General features: G+C 53.8%; 1 protein-coding gene across 1 annotated transcript; it reads left to right on the top strand.

The window, feature by feature from the left end:
• The first annotated feature begins 8,390 nt into the window (after positions 1-8,390).
• E2F1 (E2F transcription factor 1) lies at positions 8,391-17,962 on the top strand. Its single transcript, XM_035005625.1, is given in 9 exon segments — positions 8,391-8,420; positions 8,496-8,525; positions 8,527-8,868; positions 13,861-13,951; positions 14,334-14,553; positions 15,399-15,551; positions 16,600-16,714; positions 16,809-17,031; positions 17,166-17,962. Coding segments are annotated over 9 exon segments (1,452 nt in total). The 3' UTR covers positions 17,414-17,962.
• Positions 17,963-18,273: the final 311 nt, after the last annotated feature.

The raw sequence follows: 18,273 nt of genomic DNA, 5'->3' as shown, positions 1-18,273 counted from the left end.
CACATCAGCTCTTTTAAGACTCCTTTTTGGGGGTCTTTTTAGTCTGTGTCCTGAACCCCTTTGGCATCTGGTGAAGCCTGTGAACCCGTCTCAGAATGCTGTTTTTAAAACTCATTAAATGGGGCGTCTGGGTGGTTCAGTCGGTTAGGCGTCTGCCTTCGGCTCAGGTCATGATCCCGGGGTCCCGGGGTCCTGGGATCGAGCTCCGCATCGGGCTCCCTGCTCGGCGGGAAGCCTGCTTCTCCCTCTCCCGCTCCCCCTGCTTGTGTTCCCTCTCTCGCAATGTCTCTTGTCAAATAAATAAAATCTTAAAAAAAAAAACCCCAAAGACCTCATTAAGGGGGCGCCTGGGTGGCTCAGTTGGTCAAGCCTCTGACTCTTAATCTCAGCGCAGGTCTGAAGGTCATGAGATCAAGCCCCTGACTCTTGGGCGTGGAACCTGCTAAAGATTCTCTCTCCTCTTGCCCCTCCCCCTCCCCCACTGCTCATGCGTGCGTGATCTCTCTCTCTCTCTAAATAAATACATAGGATTGCAAAAGACAAGAATTATATTGACTTGAGATAATTATCAAAACATTTTTAAATTTGTAATTTAGTAATATATGCCTTTTTTTTTTAAACACACTAAATAAACAGTGGCCGATCTAGAAGTGTCATGATTTCACAGGTGCCTTAGGCATAAACAATACCTCAAGACCCTGCAGCAGCTGTGACAGGTCATGGAAGTAGCTGTGGTTTCTGTTGCCAATGAAGGCCCGGTGCTGCTAATAGGCCTCCTGTCTGTGGCCTGCCTGAAATGCAAGATGTTCTGCAGTCAGAGGCTGGTGAATATACAGATGGAATTTTGTTTCTGTCCAAGTTCCTGGAACTTGGGTTCATGGATCAGATTCAGAACTTTTGCTTGAGAGTGACCTTCCCAGCCTGACCACATGGCAGGTGTCATTGTTTACCAAGCCCTGAGCACAGGAATAAGAAAAATACAGGCTGATGTTGGCTGAGTCCTTACTAAGTACCAAGTACCCGGTGATATTGGACACTAGGACTCGGTAATGAAAGGGCCAGCTCCTGCCCACGGGAGGCTTATAGTCTAGGGAGGGAAGGCTGACATGTGAATACACAAATACGATCGTTTTGGAGAGCCGTGGGTGCTAGAAGTCAGCAGTACAGGGCAGTGTAATAGAATGACTTGGAAGGGGAGAACAGGAGGGGTCTATTTTCCAGGGAAGGCCTGTCTGAGACCCATGATGAGGAGAGAGCCATGCAAAGATACAGAGGAAGGGTGTTCCCGGCACAGGATCTGCAAAGGGCACAGAAGAGGGAACCAGCGGAAAGCATTCCCGGGCCTGGCAGGAGGCCCGTGTGGCTGGGACAGAGTGCAGGGTGGGGGTGCGCCCGAGCGCTGGAGCGCTGGAGTTGGAGGCTGAGAAGCTGGCTGGGCCTATCAGGCGGGCCTGGGGGCCACACTAAGTGGTTTGGGTTTTCTTCTAAGTGTTGTGGGCAGCCTTTGGCAGGTTTAAGCAGGGGAGTGATGCGATGTGATTTACATTTTGGAAAGATTCTTCTCGCTACAAGTGGAGAAGAATGTAGGCAGCCGGGCTGGAGTAAGGATCCAGTGAGGAAGCCACACCGGGGTCTGGGTGAGAGACCGTGACGGTCTGGATCAGGGTGGGCCTGTGAGGTGGAGAGAAGTGGGCACATATGGGGTGTAATGTGGAGAGACTATGTGGCCCGGGGCTGTGGGGAGTGAGGAAGAGGGGTGTAGTGAATGACCCCCATGTTCCCCCTCCTTAGGCCTTGCCCCACCACCTGAGAAAGGAAGTCCTGACCTTGCTCCCCGCCCCGCCCCCATCTCTTCAGCCCCCTACAGCCCTGGGGCCCCTGGCATGCGGGCTTCCCAGCTGGTCCCAATTGTTGTTACTCCCCAGGGAGTCATGGGAACACACTCCCCCTGACCCCTCCAGCCCCCTCTTCCCAGACAGGGCCAGGCCCTAACAATGCCCCCTCAGCCAGCCAGTGGCCTGGACACAATGCCCCTGATTCGGTTCATTGCCAGCTCCAGGAGGCCTGCTGGGTTTCCTGGCCTGTTTGGCATATATATAACTCTGGCTTCCAGCAGGGATTTTTTTTGTTGTTAAAAAAAAAAGTCCCTGGCTCCTCCTCTCTGAATATCTTAATATATTATAAAAAGCCATTCCCTTCCTATCCTGAGGCCTCCCTCCCTCCCCTCCCTTAACTGCATTTGCCATGTGCCTGTCAACCCCGGGGACCAAATGCAGGTCAGCAGGTGTCAGCGAGAAAAAGGAAGAAAAGCTGCTTGCTCTGCCATGGCCAACCTCGAATGTGCTGGTGATGCTGAAGATCATGAGAATAATCTGAGGGCTTGTGACATGGCAGGCACCGTGCCCAGCGCGTTTTGTACACTAGATCTCATTACTTCTAAGGTGCCATCAAAGATGAGCTATGACATTATTAGGAGCCCCTAAAAGAAAAGAGCTACCAACTACGATTTAGGACATGCCGTTGATTGTATGATGCACCTCAACTTCAGAGATATTAAAATATGGGGGGGAATCTTAGAATCTATGGAATATGGGATCACCTTATCTATTATACTTCATTGCCCTCTCAACATATTTTTCTCCTTATCTTTGTGCCTACCTGTGCCTACTGGGGTGGGGGTGGGGAGTGCAGGGATTGCTCTGTGAAAATTCTATTCTGCAGCCTCTCTCGAACAGTTTCCTTTGCCTCCTTGCCGCCTCAAGAGGAGATGAAAGCAAGCTGCTTCAGTGATTCCTCTGATTCCTAACAGCAGCTGACATTTACTGAGCACTCTCTATGTGCCTGCTACTGTCCTAAGCACTTTAATGTCCCAGCCACCCTATCCGGTAAACACTATTTTTTACCATTCTCCTTTTACAGATGACAGTTTAGAGCCCCTCTGCTCTAAGGGTGCTTTGCTGGCTCTGCAGCCCTGTTCCAGGCAAGCACGGCTACTCTGTCTGGTTTTCCTCCTCTCCCTGGAAAAGCAGAAACAGTTCTCAGAGGTTGGGGGTGATGCAGAGAAGGGAAGTGGCACTGGGTGAGCCTTGGAGAAAGGAGAGGCCCCCAGACCATGAGTTCAGTGGGTAACGGGGTTTGGGGGAAGGGAGGATGGCTTATCGACCTGAGACCTATCCACTTAGGCCATACCCTGGACCCTCTGGCCCACACACTACTGAACATATGGACTGATTAATGGCCAAGGACTTAGCCAAGGCCACACAGCTGGGCAGCTGTTGGCTGGCACCAAGCCCCATGTCTCCTCTTTCACCACGAATGCCCACTTTCTCTACTCTTCCTTGCCCATGTCTTCTCTTTAGTTACCTGCAAAGCAGAGGAGCTGTGCAGGTGCTGGTTAGCTCCTCAGCAGTAAGAGTATCGCTAGTAGTAGTTAACATTTATTGGGGGCTTACTCTGTGCCAGGCACAGGCGTCGGGGATTGCAAACTCGGATCCCTGAATGGCAGGGCAAGTAAGGGCACTGAGTGAGGCAGGCCAGGCAGGGACTACGGTGGCCTAGAGGGTCAAGGCTCTGGCTCAGCACCGTGATGGCCTGCCTCGTATTGCCAGATATTACTGTTTTAAAGGAAAGCCGGATATTTGAATTTTTATATAGCATTTCCCAATTTAAGAAACTTTTAAACTAATTCACAATTCAGAAAAACAAAATACTCCATGGGCAAATGGAATCATACCTGGGGGACAGTTTGCCAAATCTGCTTGTTTTCTCATTTAACCCTGACACACATCCTATAAGGGAGCCCTTGCCCCTTGTTTACAGACTGGGCAAGCCAAGCTCTTCAAGAGCGTGAGTCACCTACTCAAGGTCATCTAGCCAAGCCACATAGTTGGGGTCTGCCTGACTCCTAAGCCTTGCTCCTTATGTTTGATGGCCTCTCAGATGGGTAAGAACCCTGTGTTCAGACACAGCCAGAACTGGTACTGTGAAAGAACATCTCCAGGGACAGCAAAGCGTCAGAGAATTCAGTGTAGCAATTGAGGGATCATTCGAGACCAATGGGATGTTGCAGACGTAAAACTCCCCGCCTCCCTCTGCCAGAACTCAACAATGGATGTCTCTGTTCCCCCTTAATAAAATTAAGTCACCACAGAATCATTTCTCCCAATGATGCAGTCCTTATGATGATGGGATGTTCTTGTTTGGATATTTATTTTTGAAAAAAAAATTTTTTTTAAGACTTTATTTATTTATTCATGAGACAGAGAGAGAGACAGAGGCAGAAGGAGAAGCAGGCTCCCCACGGAGCAGGGAGCCTGATGTGGGACTCGATCCCAGAACCCTGGGATCATGACCTGAGCCGAAGGCAGACGCTTAACCAACTGAGCCACCCAGGCGTCCCTAAAAAAAAAAAAAAAAAAAATTTTTTTTTTAAACGTAAGAATGGGGGCGCCTGGGTGGCTCAGTTGGTTGAGCGACTGCCTTCGGCTCAGGTCGTGATCCTGGAGTCCCGGGATCAAGTCCCACATCGGGCTCCCTGCTCAGCGGGGGGTCTGCTTCTCCCTCTGACCCGCTTCCCTCTCATGCTCTCTGTCTCTCATTCTCTCTCTCAAATAAATAAATAAAATCTTAAAAAAAAAAAAAAGTAAGAATGTATGCTTTGGCGAGGCGGTGTATGTGGAATAAATAGGCTTGAATTATTTGTGTTGTTTGTCAAACTTCTTAATGAGCATTTGGTGCAGTGGTGCAGGTTCATGTAAATAATTCTGCCTCTCCCCCTGGACTATGAGCTCCAGGTATCAGAAATGAGGTCTGTTTTGTGTCCAGCTGTCTCCCCAGCACCTAGTGCAATGTCTGACACAATTGCTCAATAAATGTCTGTGGATTGAATGAGGTTCAAGAAATGAATTGACTTGTCCAAGGTCACACAGACCACGGTTCCCATTTATATCCACCTGATTCAGAAGCTCTTCCTTTTTTTTTTTTTTTAAGATTTTATTTATTTATTTGACAGAGACACAGCGAGAGAGGGAACACAAGCAAGGGGAGTGGGAGAGGGAGAAGCAGGCTTCCTGCCAAGCAGGGAGCCCGATGCGGGGCTCGATCCCAGGACCCTGGGATCATGACCTGAGCCGAAGGCAGATGCTTAACGACTGAGCCACCCAGGTGCCCCAGAAGCTCTTCCTATCATTTCTCCACAATCCTGCCTCCTGGAAAAACTCAAGGGAAAGATATCTCCACATTGAGGATGATGTTGGGTCCAGGAGCTTCCACCCCTTTGGACTCCTCTAGAATTAGATGTTGGTGGAGGTGGTCATGGGGGTGAGCACCTCCTAATTAAACCACTATCTATCATAATATCTTTTGGAAACCACACATTATAGTCTTGACAGCCCTGAGCCTGGCTCTTGGGGTATTTACAGGAAGTGATGAGGTATGAAGGGCAGGCACTAGGGTTTGGCAGTGGAACAGGCCAAGTTCCCATCTCATTTCTGCTCTCTGACCTTAAGCTGGGAGTGCCCCTCTCTGAGCCTCCTTCCTGCACCATGTGGATAAACAAGCTTCACTTAAGGGATTGTTGGTTCAAAGGAGATCATCATTGGAAGTGGCTGCCCAGTAACTGTGGAGCTTTTGGAAACCTACCAGCCTGAAGAGAACTGTTGATGTAGAGAACAGCCTTATCAGTATCTCCCAGGCTTGAGGCCAAGGGGCCCCATCTTTCAAACCTTTGCTGCTTTCAAGTGGGTATTAATAGATACAGAAGGCCCTTATCTCTTTCTTGATTTCACACTGGGAATTCTTGTCTTCACTCCTTTCTGCTGCAGCAGGACAGGAGGGATTGTGGGGAGAAGGGCACCTGCTTCTACCTGGGAGGTTGGGTACTTGAATACTTTGGGGAGGTCAGGGCTTTGGTAAACCCCTAGCTTTGACCTCCATCAAGCATTTTCATCTGCTAGGTAAGCTCATGCCCTTTGGGCCTCAGCTTCCTCATCATGAAATTGGGCAATAATAGCAATATCTGTCTTCCTTCTCCAGCTACCAGTGCAGTGCTTGGCAGAAGACAGGTGCTCAATAACTGTTTGTCGAATGACTGTTGGGTCATATGAGAGTACTTTACAAAACAAATGTTACCGTTATTGAGACTCTTTGGGAAGATATGGAGAAAAGAAACTCCATCTGGAATGGGAATGTTGCTGGCTTCTCTTACTCTCTGTCAGAGTCTGGCTTGGTTATTTCAAATGAGACCTACCATTCTAATAATGGTGGCTTCTCTATCAGGGGAGAAGGGGGACAGGCTGATCCCGTGGCTGGGAATCCAGTGTAGGCCAGATTCTATCACTGGCTGACCTCACAGTCCCTACTTCTGAATGGGCCTCAATTTTCCCATTTCTACAGCAAGAGGCTTACACGGTCTCTATGGGCCCTTCTAGGGCTGAGTCTAGGATTTACAACAAGCAATTTCTTTCTTTCTTCCTTCCTTCCTTCCTGCCTTCCTTCCTTCCTTCCTTCTTTCCTTCAGAGAGAGAAAGCGCGCACACACCTGCACACAGGATGGGGAAGGGCAGAGGGAGAGGGAGAGAGAATTCTAAGCAGGCTCCATGCCCAGCGCAGAGCCCGACACAGGGCTGGATCTCACTACCCTGAGATCATGACCTGAACCAAGAGTCAGATGCTTAACCAACTGAGCCACCCAGGCGCCCCCTACAATGAGTAATTTCAAAAATGGCTTTGGAAACTCCTGCTGCTTTCCTAAACCACCTCATAGTTTATAGAACACTTACAGCAGATCCCTTATGTTTTTTATCCTGATGGCGACCCAGGAAGAGGCCAGGGAAATGTGCCCACTTTACAGATGAGGAAACTGGAGGTGAGAATTGTCCTCAAGGGGCTATAATTCAAGGCTGCACCACACATTTTGGTTATACCAGTATACTATTTGTTCTCAAATGTGAACCTGCATAAAAATCACCTGGCATGATGGGATGGGGTGGGGTGGGTAAGGGATTGTTGGTGAAAATACAGATTCCTGAGCGCTTAGAGATTCTAGATTGGCAAGGCTGGGGTGGGCCCAAAGTTAACAAGTGCCCAGGTGATTCTGAAACCAGGGGCTGAGTACTCTTTTTGGAGAGCCAAGGCCTCCTTGCTGTATTCTGTGTAGCCTCAGGCCACCAGCCTGTTCCTTTCCTAACCTTTCTCAGCACCTGTTCTGGACTAGACCAGTGTTGGGAGGAGGCCCTGTTGGAGCTCCCAGTCTGGTAGGAGAGGCAGATGGAGAAACTGAATGTGTGGTCAGTGTTGGAACAGAGGCAGCATTGAGCAATGGAGGAAGTGAGTAATTACGACTCTGGAGGGCTCTCTGGAGGAAGTCATGTTTATTCTGGGCCTAGGGATTTGATCCTTGTTTGTGTATTAGCTCCCTTTTTTTTTTTTTCCTGTGGGTCATCCCCACCAGATGGCAGGCAAGTTCATAGAAATGATTAAGTCTCACATCTCTGCCCTCAGAGCTGGCACAAGGCCTGGCACAGAGGAGAGGACAATATTGGTCAAATCAGCTGACCTGAGCAATGGGAAATGGCTGATGGAGATGTCCCAGGGCCTCCGGATTAAATGCATTTTCATGCTCAGCACCCTCACCTCCTCCCTTTGCGAGTTCTAACATGGAGTTAATGGTGGAAATTCCTCATCATATTCCAAACATTTGTTACCTCTGTTCCTCTCCTCTTTTCACTAGACTGAGCTCTTCAAGGTCTGAACTAAGAATGGGGCACAGAGCAGGCTCTCAAAACGTCTGCTGAATAAATGGGTGAATGAATGAGTTCAAGCAGAAGCTGTGCATTGGCTATTGAAGAGATTCCAGCTAAAAGGGGGCTTACAGGAAAGCCCCAAGCTGCATTGGGCCAGATGTCCCTCCCCATTTTCTAGCAGCCCCCTTCTGCTCAGGCTCAGGGTGAGAGGGACAAGGCAGGTGCAGGATTTGAAAGTAAATGGTATAGGTGGGGCAAGTTGAGGATGGGAGCGGCGGCTGGGGCTTTGGAGGTGGGGCTGAACCTAGTAAAGAGGAAGGGCAGTTTCTAGCGATCCGAACTGAGGTTGTTGGGGGGCTACAGGTGGCGGAGTCTAGGGGTCACGTGAGGTCTGCGTATGGTGTGAAATGCAGAACGGACGCTCTGTCCTAAAGGTCTCCATAGAGGGATCAGCAGGATGCGGTGCATGGGGTGGGAGCGGGGCCACCACGCCTCGGGTAGGGACAGTCCCGGCTGGGGGCGGGGAGTGCGAAAGCTCCTGGCACCGCCCCGACAAAGCCTGCGCGCGCCCGGTCGCGCGATTGGCCGCGCCTCCTCGCGCCGACGCCCCGTCCCGCCCACCGCCGCCGGTCCGGCGCGCTGCAGCCAATGGACCCCGTCGCCGTCGCCTACGTCACAGTACGGACAGCCAATGGTGAGAGCGCTCGGCGGCTCGTGGCTCTTTCGCGGCAAAAAGGATTTGGCGCGTAAAAGTGGCCGGGACTTTGCAGGCAGCGGCGGCCGGGGGGCGGAGCGGGATCGAGCCCTCGCCGCGGCCTGCCGCCATGGGCCCGCGCCGCCGCCGCTGCCTGCCACCCGGGCCGCGCGGGCCGTGAGCGCCATGGCCGTGGCCCCCGCAGGCGGCCCATGCGCGCCGGCGCTGGAGGCCCTGCTCGGGGCCGGCGCGCTGCGGCTGCTCGACTCCTCGCAGATCGTCATCATCTCCACGGCGCAGGACGCCAGCGCCCCGCCGGCCCCCGCCGCGCCCGCCGCCGGCCCCCGCGACCCCGACCTGCTGCTCTTCGCCACGCCGCAGGCGCCCCGGCCCACACCCAGCGCGCCGCGCCCTGCGCTGGGCCGCCCGCCGGTACGGACACCAGGGACACTGGGCCGAGTGTGCGTCTGGACCCCCGTGCAGACCCGGGCGGGGCGCGGTTTTTGGCCCGGAGGCAGCGGGGGAGGGGGTGGGCCGAGGCTCCCGGGCTGGGCGGGGCCGAGTCTGGGTTGGGCCTCCGGGCCCCGCCCCGGGGTGCGGGGTGACCTCGGGCCAGTCCCTGTTTGCTCCTCTACCCTGGGCCTCAGCTTCCCGGAGCCGCTCGAGGGTCAGACTCCGGTAATAATGGCCCACGTGTATTCAGCTGGCGTTGCCTGCATGCCAGTTCTCTGGCCGACTTCGAGCCAGCTAAAACACAACCATGCTGTGAACTCAGTGTTGTCACTGCGCCCATCTGAACTGAGGCCCAGAGAGGGGAAGTGACTTGCCCCCGGTCATACGGCTGCAAGTGGTGAGGCTGGGATTTGAATTGAGGTCTGCTGGCTCCAGACCAGAACTCGCGGCAGGGTAGTGGTAATGGCTCCTTGGGGAGGTGAAGGGGGGTGTCCTGGGGCCAGACTATTAAAGAGTCATTGAGGAGACCCTCCTTCCTGCCTAGATGCTCCACTGCCAGGTGCAGGCCTGGGCCTCTGGGGACAGGCTTCCTGGCTGGGAGGCCCTCTCTGCAGGGGCGGGGTGGCTGGGCCAGCTGCTGATCCCCTCCCTCTGCCTGTCCTTCCATCTGCCACCCTCCACCCTCACAGGCCCTGGTTGCCATGGAGCCTCATTAATCAGGCAGGCAGACCCCTAGGCCCCCAGGGAAGTCCTGGGTGGGCTGGGCCTCTGGGAGCTGGAGTAGAGGCCCCCAGTGCCAGGAGAGAGTAAACATCCCAGGGAGATGGCTTGATAAAGTGTTCCCTGAGCAGCAAGAGGCTCAAGACCAATTTGGACTGGGGGTGCCCAGAAGAGGTTGCTGAATTACAGGGGAGAAGGGAGTAGAGGCCTGAAGCTTGGACCTGTGGGCTGCAGGACTGGGTGTGGAGACCAGTTTGACTGGCAGAGCCTGTGGGTGAAGGTGGGGTGTGGAAGGCTGGCAGGGGGGCCAGGCCAGCCTGGCAGGATGGGGTCTCAGCAGGGGGCTTGGAGCAAGTGGGAGGGGTGAGGCAGAGCCAGGGCAAGGAGGTGGAAGCTGTCCAACTGCTTATAGGGGCCTGGGTGGCAGCTGGTCCCTGAGGCATCCCGGCAAGTCTCCCCTAACTCCCTTGGCCCCTCGCCCAGTGCTGCCTTCCTTCTGGAATCACCAAGATGCTAATAATAATAACAATGGGAGCCACCATTGTTTTGAGACTGTTTTGTGTGTCAGGCTGTGTGCCAAGCACTTCACCCAGTTAACTCAACAACCATCCCGTTTTACAGATAGGGAAGTGGAGACCTAGAGATGGTAGGTCATTCAGCTAGTGAAATGGTGGGACCAGTCCAGACTTCCTGAGCGGTTAACCAATTAGCCACTGGGATGCTTTGCCTCCTGGGGATGCTAATAAAGGTTGAAGGAAGTTCAGGGACCCTTCTGATGGGTCAGGGGAGGAGGATTGTACCAAGGGGCGGGTCACCTATATCCCAGTGGCTTTTCTCTGCAGGTGCCAGAAGAAAACTGCATTTAGCTGACTAACTGACAGTCCTTAGCAGACCCCCAGGGCAGTAGAGGCTGAGCTCCAAGCTCGGATGGACTGCCAGAGACTGGGCTGAGGAAATGCGCGCCACCTCACCCCCAGCGGTGTCAGGGGCAGCCTTTGCGGGCCTGAGCATTCCATTCATTCAACTGTTATTGAGCTAGTGAACACCCAAGAGGTACTAGACACGGGCAAGCAAGGAGCCTCTGCCCTCACAGCATTGAAGCACTGGGAGCCATTTTCTGCCGATGGGTGGGGGTGAGGCCTGGCACCATCCTGGAGCTGAAGTCCAGAAACATGGGCCCAGCTTTGGCCCTCCAGCACTCCCCGCTCTTGTACCCCTGAACTGTGGCCCCCTCTGACCTTCTGCACTGGCACTGGTTTGGGGCAGTCTTTGAAACAAGCTGCAGGTTCAGCTTCTGCATCAGTGAGAATTCATTGAGCACCTCTTGCATATACAAGGCCCTGTACAATTCAGCCATTTCTCCTGGCCCTTCCTGTGCACTTCTATCCTGTTGTCATGGCTGTTTAAAAAACAGGTTAAATATGATAGACATTTGCTATAGAAAAAGAGTTAAGAGACTAAAAAGTTGAAGGATGCCAACCCCATCCATTTTTCCTTCTGTTTTCTTTTCCTAAGCTTGTTTTTTTTTTTAAAGGTGGTTGTGACAGCTTTCTTTTTCTTAAGTTTTAGGAATTGTAGTTTTTCCTTTATTTCTATGTTTAAACAGTGGGTCATCCATACTTTATAGATACCGTAACAGTCCCCCGTGGTTGTCCCCCACTCACACACCATACAGAGGTTACTCCTAGAAGAGATTCTAAAATATTAGAAACTAAACCAGAGAAAAATGTTTCATGAGGTTTTTTTAATCCAAAAAGGGATCACATAAATGCATTGCCCTCTAATGACATTTTTCTTGTCATTATGTCTCTGAGAGGATTGTGTCACCCTGCCTTAGTCCTCGACAGCTATGTGGTACTCCGGGGCTGGGGGAGCCACACTTTCTGTGGCTCCCCTTCCACAGGTGGTTGTTGGAGTAGCCCAGATTTTTTCACCCGTGTTCTGTGTGTTTTCACCTCTGCCTTTTTAGGCTCCTGTGCCAAGATCTCTAGAGAGCAGTGGCAGAAATGGACCTCTGCTTGAGCCCTTGCTTTGCAGGGTGGCATTGACCTGTCTTCAGGGGTGGGTAGGGGCCTGAGGAACGGGGAGGAGATGAGGGGTGCCATTGGCAGGAGCATGCTAGGTTCAGGCCCAAGGGACAAGGCTGGCTTTTGGGGGGCTGGCTTCTGGACGAGGCTGCCGGCAGGCCGGGCACATGGTCCATAGGAACGTGGGCTCTGTGCCAGCTTGTTAGGGCTCACCTCCTGGCCCTGCCTCTCACTGACCTTTCTGAGCTGCAGGCCCCTAGGGAAGGGGAGGTCACCACGGCATCTGTTGCAAGGCCTGGGCAGAGGGTTTGATGACTGGATGCAGGTAAAGCCATTCTTTAGCAGTGCTCGGTACACCAGAGGCACTGGGCACGTGTGAGCGCTTCTGTCCCCAGGACACCCGAGGGCATCCCCCAAGGCGCCGTGAGAGGGGGGGTCTGGGCCTGGCGACGCACGTTAGTTAACACCAGGCGCCCCGGTGGACAGTGACGATTCAGGCCCAGCGCCTGCCTCTGAGGGGGCACTGCCTTCCGGGTGAGGCCAACACCTCTCCGGAAATTTGTAGCAAGAGATAATGTGGGGAAAGGTCGGGTTTGAGGCGCTTTGGTGGGAGAAGCGGCCCGGTCTTTTGCAGGATCAGAAAGACCTAAGTAACTAAGGTGCCTGCCCACAGAGGTGGGAAGAGTCCGTGCAAAGTGGAGGGAGGCAGGAAGGGCACTGCCGGGAGGGAACCCCCGTGGGCTAAGGCTTGGAGGCAGAGGTCTGTGAGAAAACCTGTCTGAGCGGAAGTTCATGTGGAGAAGTGGCCGAGAGGGTACTAGGCTGGAGAGGGACAGATGGAGGTGGGGAGATGGCTGAGTGGTCCAGATGGGAGGAGACAGTGGCTGTGGTGATGGGATTTCTTGGCAACTAGGTGTGATGAGGGCATGGCTGCCAAATGAGGTTCTAGCTCAGGAAACCCTGTGGGTGAGAGAGGGGCAGGTATGGCTGGTGTGGGTCAGGATGGGCCTGAGATGCCTGTGAGACTTCTGGGGCAGTCTCCATCCTCCAGTGTGTGTGACGGGAATCCTGGCTTAGCCGCTTCCTGGCCGTCGGACCTTCGGCCTCTCTGGGCTTCAGTTACTTTATCTGTAAAATGGAGCCATCATTATTATTATTTTTAAAGATTTTATTTATTTATTTGACAGAGCGCCAGAGAGCACAAGCAGGGGGAGTGGGAGAGGGAGAAGCGGACTCCCTCTGAGCAGGGAGCCCAATACGGGGTGGGATCATGACCTGAGCTGAAGGCAGACGCCCAACTGACTGAGCTACCCAGGTGCCCCAAAACAGAGCCATTATTGTGCTGCTGGTCCACAGGACAGAATGAATTAACATGTGCAAAGCATGTGGTGAGCACTAACTGCCACCATGTTCATAGAACCAGAGAGGAGGTGACTCGCCCAAGGGACCTGTATCCTAATGGCTTAAAACAACAAGCACTTAACTAATACAACTGTATGTTAATGATACTAGAATTGAAATTAAAAACTTAATTAAAATAAAACCCCAATAACAAACATTTATTATTCATACAGACTTGTGGGGCAGGAATTCAGAGGAGACTTAGCCTAGTGCTTCTGGCTAAGGATCTGAGGTTGTAGCCAAAATGTTGGGCCAGGCTACAGTCATCAGAAGGCATGACCAAGGTTGGGGGACTTGTTTCTAAGACTCATGTTGCTACTAGAGGAGGCCTCAGTGCCTTGCCACTTGGGCCTGTGTGACATGGCCATGGCTCTCCCCAGGGTGAGTGGTCCAACATAGAAAAGAAGGAGGAAGCTCCAGTGCATCTCTGACCCAGTTCAAGAAGTGACTTGTCATCACTTCCATCACACTGCTTCTTAGAAGCAAGTTACCAGATCTGGCCCATATTTAAGGGGAGGAGAATTAGGCCCCATTTTTTGGGAAGGAAGAGTATCAAATTTGCTGACCTACTTTAAAACCACCACAGACACCCATGGAAGTAGTGGTAGAGCTAGAACTTGAACTCGGGTCTTTTGCCCTCCGGTTGGGTGATCTGTCCCGTGTGGTAGGATTATGTCCCCTGGGATATCCCCCTCCCTCACACACTTAGGTGGCCTGGTAGAGAAAGTGGGGTAGGGGTGGCCCAGGAGCACCAAGCCCTGAGCCAGGTCTCTTGTGGCCTCGCTCCTGGTTATTGGGCATTTTCCCGTTGTCTCTGCCACAGGTAAAGCGGAGGTTGGACCTGGAAACTGACCATCAGTACCTGGCTGAGAGCAGCGGGCCAGCCCGGGGCAGAGGCCGCCACCCAGGAAAAGGTACCCACAGAGCTTGGGCTCGGGCAGAGCTTGGGCTCGACCAGGCCCAAGTTGGGGGTGTGGACAGACAGACATGCTTGCAAAGTAAGCTCTGGTCTGTCAGGCCTGGACCTGAGCCAGGCCTCTGGGGGCCCCGAGGGGCAGCTGGAGTGGCTGCCTGGCATGGCTTCCCTAGGGCCTAGGGGGTGGGGAGTTCCCCAGCCAGAAGAGGAATGTCGTGTGGTTGGCAGGCAGCAGGCCCAGGTCCTCCCTGTTGGCTTCGCCAAGGGGAAGGAGCCATCTGCCCATCCCACCCCCATCTTCCTGCCCTGCACTGCGGGAAAGCTAGCCTGCCTGGGTGTGCATGTGGTGCTGAGGGAGCCCTCCTTGCCTGGACCCCCAGGTGTGAAATCCCCAGGGGAGAAGTCACGCTATGAGACCTCGCTGAATCTGACCACAAAACGCTTCCTGGAGCTGCTGAGCCGCTCAGCTGATGGCGTTGTTGATCTGAACTGGGCAGCCGAGGTGCTGAAGGTGCAGAAACGGCGCATCTACGACATCACCAATGTCCTCGAGGGCATCCAGCTCATTGCCAAGAAGTCCAAGAACCACATCCAGTGGCTGTAGGTACCAGCCACTCGGGAGGGCAGGCAGAGGCTGAGGCCCCCGGGGCCAGGCCAGCGTCCAGGAGCTGATAGTGATCTCCACCGTGACTTGTCCGCATCCTCGTCATCTCGCTGGGGAAACCAAGGCTTAGAGGGGGAGGTGGCTTCTCTGAGGAAAGTCCACAGATCATACATCTGTAGCTCAATGCACCGTCATGTATTTCTTCGCCTGGGGAGCCACCATCCAGATCAGGATGAAGAACATGTCCAGCACCACAAAAGATCCCTGTGCTCCTTCCCAGTTGTTGCCCACCCCTCCTCCCCTTAGGTGATGACTATTCTGCCCTCTGTTGCCGTCGGTGCGATTGTCTAACACAACTGTTTGATTCTTGTTAATTCCTGTTTTAGTTTTCCCCTCTCACCTCCTTCCCTGGCCTTCCTGCTCCCTTCTCTTTGACACCTCTTCCTTCTCAGTTTTTGGTGGATCATTCCATTCTGCATCATTTTTTTTCTTTCTACTTGACCACACGTCTCGGAAGTGCGTCCGTGTCTGTATATCTGTTATATGCTCGGCCTTTTATACAACCGGATAGTATTCCAAGGCATTCCTGAGCCATCTTCTACTTAGCCTGCCCCCTGTGAGGGACGAGTCGTACTCACAGCCATTCAGGCCCAACTTTGGAGCCCAGCCGGGCTGACCTGGAGCCCAGCTTCCGCCCTCTGCCACTTCCCAGCCGAGGAGGAGCCAGACCCAGAGAGGGACGAGGGCTTGTTTGGGCCTCACAGAAGGGTGGCAGCAGACTGGGTGTGAGGGTTAGGGCTCCCGGGCCAGGAGCTGCAAACCCTCCATTTGCCTCCTGCAGAGGCAGCCACGCGGCAGTGGGGATCGGTGGGCGGCTTGAAGGACTGACCCAGGACCTCCGGCAGCTCCAGGAGAGTGAGCGGCAGCTGGACCACCTGATCCACATCTGCACCACACAGCTGCGGCTGCTGTCTGAGGACTCCGACAGCCAGCGATATCCTTGGACTGTGGGGAGCGCTGCTGCGGGGGACAGGACTGGCGGTGGGGCCCCATCCAAGTGGGACTAGGGAGGCGACCCCAGGCCCTGGGTTCAGGAAGGGGCTCTGGCTTTGGATGCCAGTTCTGGGCTGAGCACTTACTCAGTGTTAGGCTGGACAAGTTACGGGACGTCTCGGAGCCTCAGCTTCATCTGTAAAAGGGGAAAGTAATCAATCCCCAAACTTCGCAGACTAAAACAAGAAACTCCAGTACGAGCAGTAGCAAACGTTTATTTAGTAGTGATTTGGTACACGGCAGTAGCTTCAAAGTTAGAGATCTAAGTTCTTATTTGCCTTTCATTCACAAAAATAGAAACTTTTTGAGATTCTATTTTTAAGTAATCTCTATACCCAACATGAGGCTCAAACTCACTACCCCGAGAAGAGTCCCACGCTCCACTGACTGAGCCAACCAGGCGCCGCTAGAAACTTTATTTTAAAATAAGTGTTTTTTTGTTTGCTTTTTTTTAGTGAATACCCAATTATGTGGGTTTTTTTGTTTTTGTTTTTAAGATTTGAAGGGGGGGAGAGAGAGCGCATGCGTCTGAGAGAGCACAAGAGCAGGGGGAGGGAAAGCAGACCCCTGCTGAGCAGGGAGCCCGATGTGGGGATTATGACCTGAGCTGAAGGCCGATGCTTAACTGACTGAGCCACCCAGGTGCCCCCCAAATTATGTTTATAATTTTGGAGACAACCACCAACTGACACCAAGGTCACAGGTCAGAATAAATTCTCAGCACCAGGTGTGGCATTGTGTTAAGTAATTTACGTGAATTGCAGGCAGCCATCATTACCTTGGGATTTCGTGGGTAGAATGATCTCATTGTACAGATGTGGAAATTGAAGCTCCAGGGCGTGAGACAATCTCAAGCACCAACTATGTGCCAGGCCCTGGGGTGGGGTATGGAGAGGCCAGAACAAACTAAGTAGGTATGGGCTCTTAATGAACTGTCTGGGTGGGTGACCCCAGAGGTCAAAGGTCATATGGTCCTTGACTCCACCAACCCTGGCCTACGTGACCTGCCAGGACCTTCGTAGCATCGCAGACCCTGCAGAGCAGATGGTCATGGTGATCAAGGCCCCTCCCGAGACCCAGCTGCAAGCTGTAGACTCCTCAGAGGTGAGACCCAGGACTCCAGACCTGCCCAGGACAGGCTGGGTGGGGTTGGTGGTCAGCTGAGCCTCCATTTACCCTGCCTGCCGCCTCCACCCAGACCTTTCAGATCTCCCTTAAGAGCAAACAAGGCCCCATTGACGTTTTCCTGTGCCCTGAGGAGACTGCAGGCGGGATCAGCCCTGGGAAGACCCTGTCCCAGGGGACAGCTTCTGGGGAGGAGGACCGGGCAGTTCACCCTGCCACCACAGTGCCACCGCCATCATCTCCCCCTTCGTCCCCTGCTGCGGATCCCAGCCAGTCCCTGCTCAGCCTGGAGCAAGGTGGGTGAAGGGTAGGTGGGTGGGGTAGGTCAGGGTCCCTTTCCCAGCCGGGTGGGCAGGCACAATAGCCCCCCTGCCCTCCCTGCCTTCCCTGCGGGCCGTCCCCGGCCTGTGATGCTCCCCCATCTCCCCAGAACCTCTGCTTTCCCGGATGGGCGGCCTGCGGGCCCCCGTGGACGAGGACCGCCTGTCCCCGCTGGTGGCGGCCGACTCGCTCCTGGAACATGTGCGGGAGGACTTCTCCGGCCTCCTCCCTGAGGAGTTCATCAGCCTGTCCCCCCCTCAGGAGGCCCTCGACTACCACTTTGGCCTTGAGGAGGGTGAGGGCATCAGAGACCTCTTCGACTGTGACTTTGGGGACCTTACCCCTCTGGATTTCTGACGGGGCTTGGGGGGGACCAGGGCCTCCTGAGATGCCCACCCTGTCTTTGCAGCCCTGGAGCCCCCTGCCCCTGGCCGTCCTCCCAGCCCAATTGGAAACGTTTAATTTATACCCCTCTCCCCTATCTCCAGAAGCTTCTAGCTCTGGAGTCTGGCTACTTGCCAGGAGGCTGAGCAAGCCAGGAAGGGAAGGATTCTGTTTGTGGTGTGTATGTGCATGCACCCAACACCCAACATGTGTGTACACGGGGTGAGTGGTGTGTGAGCATGTGTGTGTGCATGTACCGGGGAATGAAGGTGAACACATCTGTGCGTGCACTGAAAACACGCCCCAGTGTGTCCACGTGTGTGTGCATGAGTCCATGTGTGCGCGTGGTGGGGGCTCTAACTGCACTTTTGGTCTCCTTGCTCCAGGGGCCCCACGAGGCCCAGGGTGGCCACCTGCCCCCAGAATCCTGTGTGCTGACCAGGCCAGGTGGTGAGGCCTTGGCCTGCTTGTTTGCAGGACAGCGAGAGCACTTCTGTCGTCTTAAAGGTTTTTCTGATCGAAGCTTTAATGGAGCGTTATTTATTTATCAAGGCCTCTTTGGCAAACCTGGGGCACCAGCAAAGGGTAGGAGGGATGTGGGACTGATGCCCCAACTCCCTATACCCCTGAGCGGGGCAGGGGTCCCTGAGCTGTTCTTTGCCCTACTCCGAAGGAGCTGAGGCCCGAGCGGTTTATTTATTGGGAAAGTGAGGGAGGGAGACAGACTGACTGACTGACAGCCATGGGTGGATCAAGGGGGTGGTCCCTCCCCAGGGGGTCACTGCAGGGCCCCAACTGCCCCCCAGGATGGATGTGAGATGGGAGAGGTGAGT

Source organism: Mirounga leonina, unplaced genomic scaffold (genome assembly GCF_011800145.1).
Source record: "Mirounga leonina isolate KUSES-001 unplaced genomic scaffold, KU_Mleo_1.0 Mir_150, whole genome shotgun sequence".
Lineage (NCBI taxonomy): Eukaryota > Metazoa > Chordata > Mammalia > Carnivora > Phocidae > Mirounga > Mirounga leonina.
Note: the sequence above shows the minus strand (reverse complement) of the source record. Positions and strands in the feature narration are given on the sequence as shown.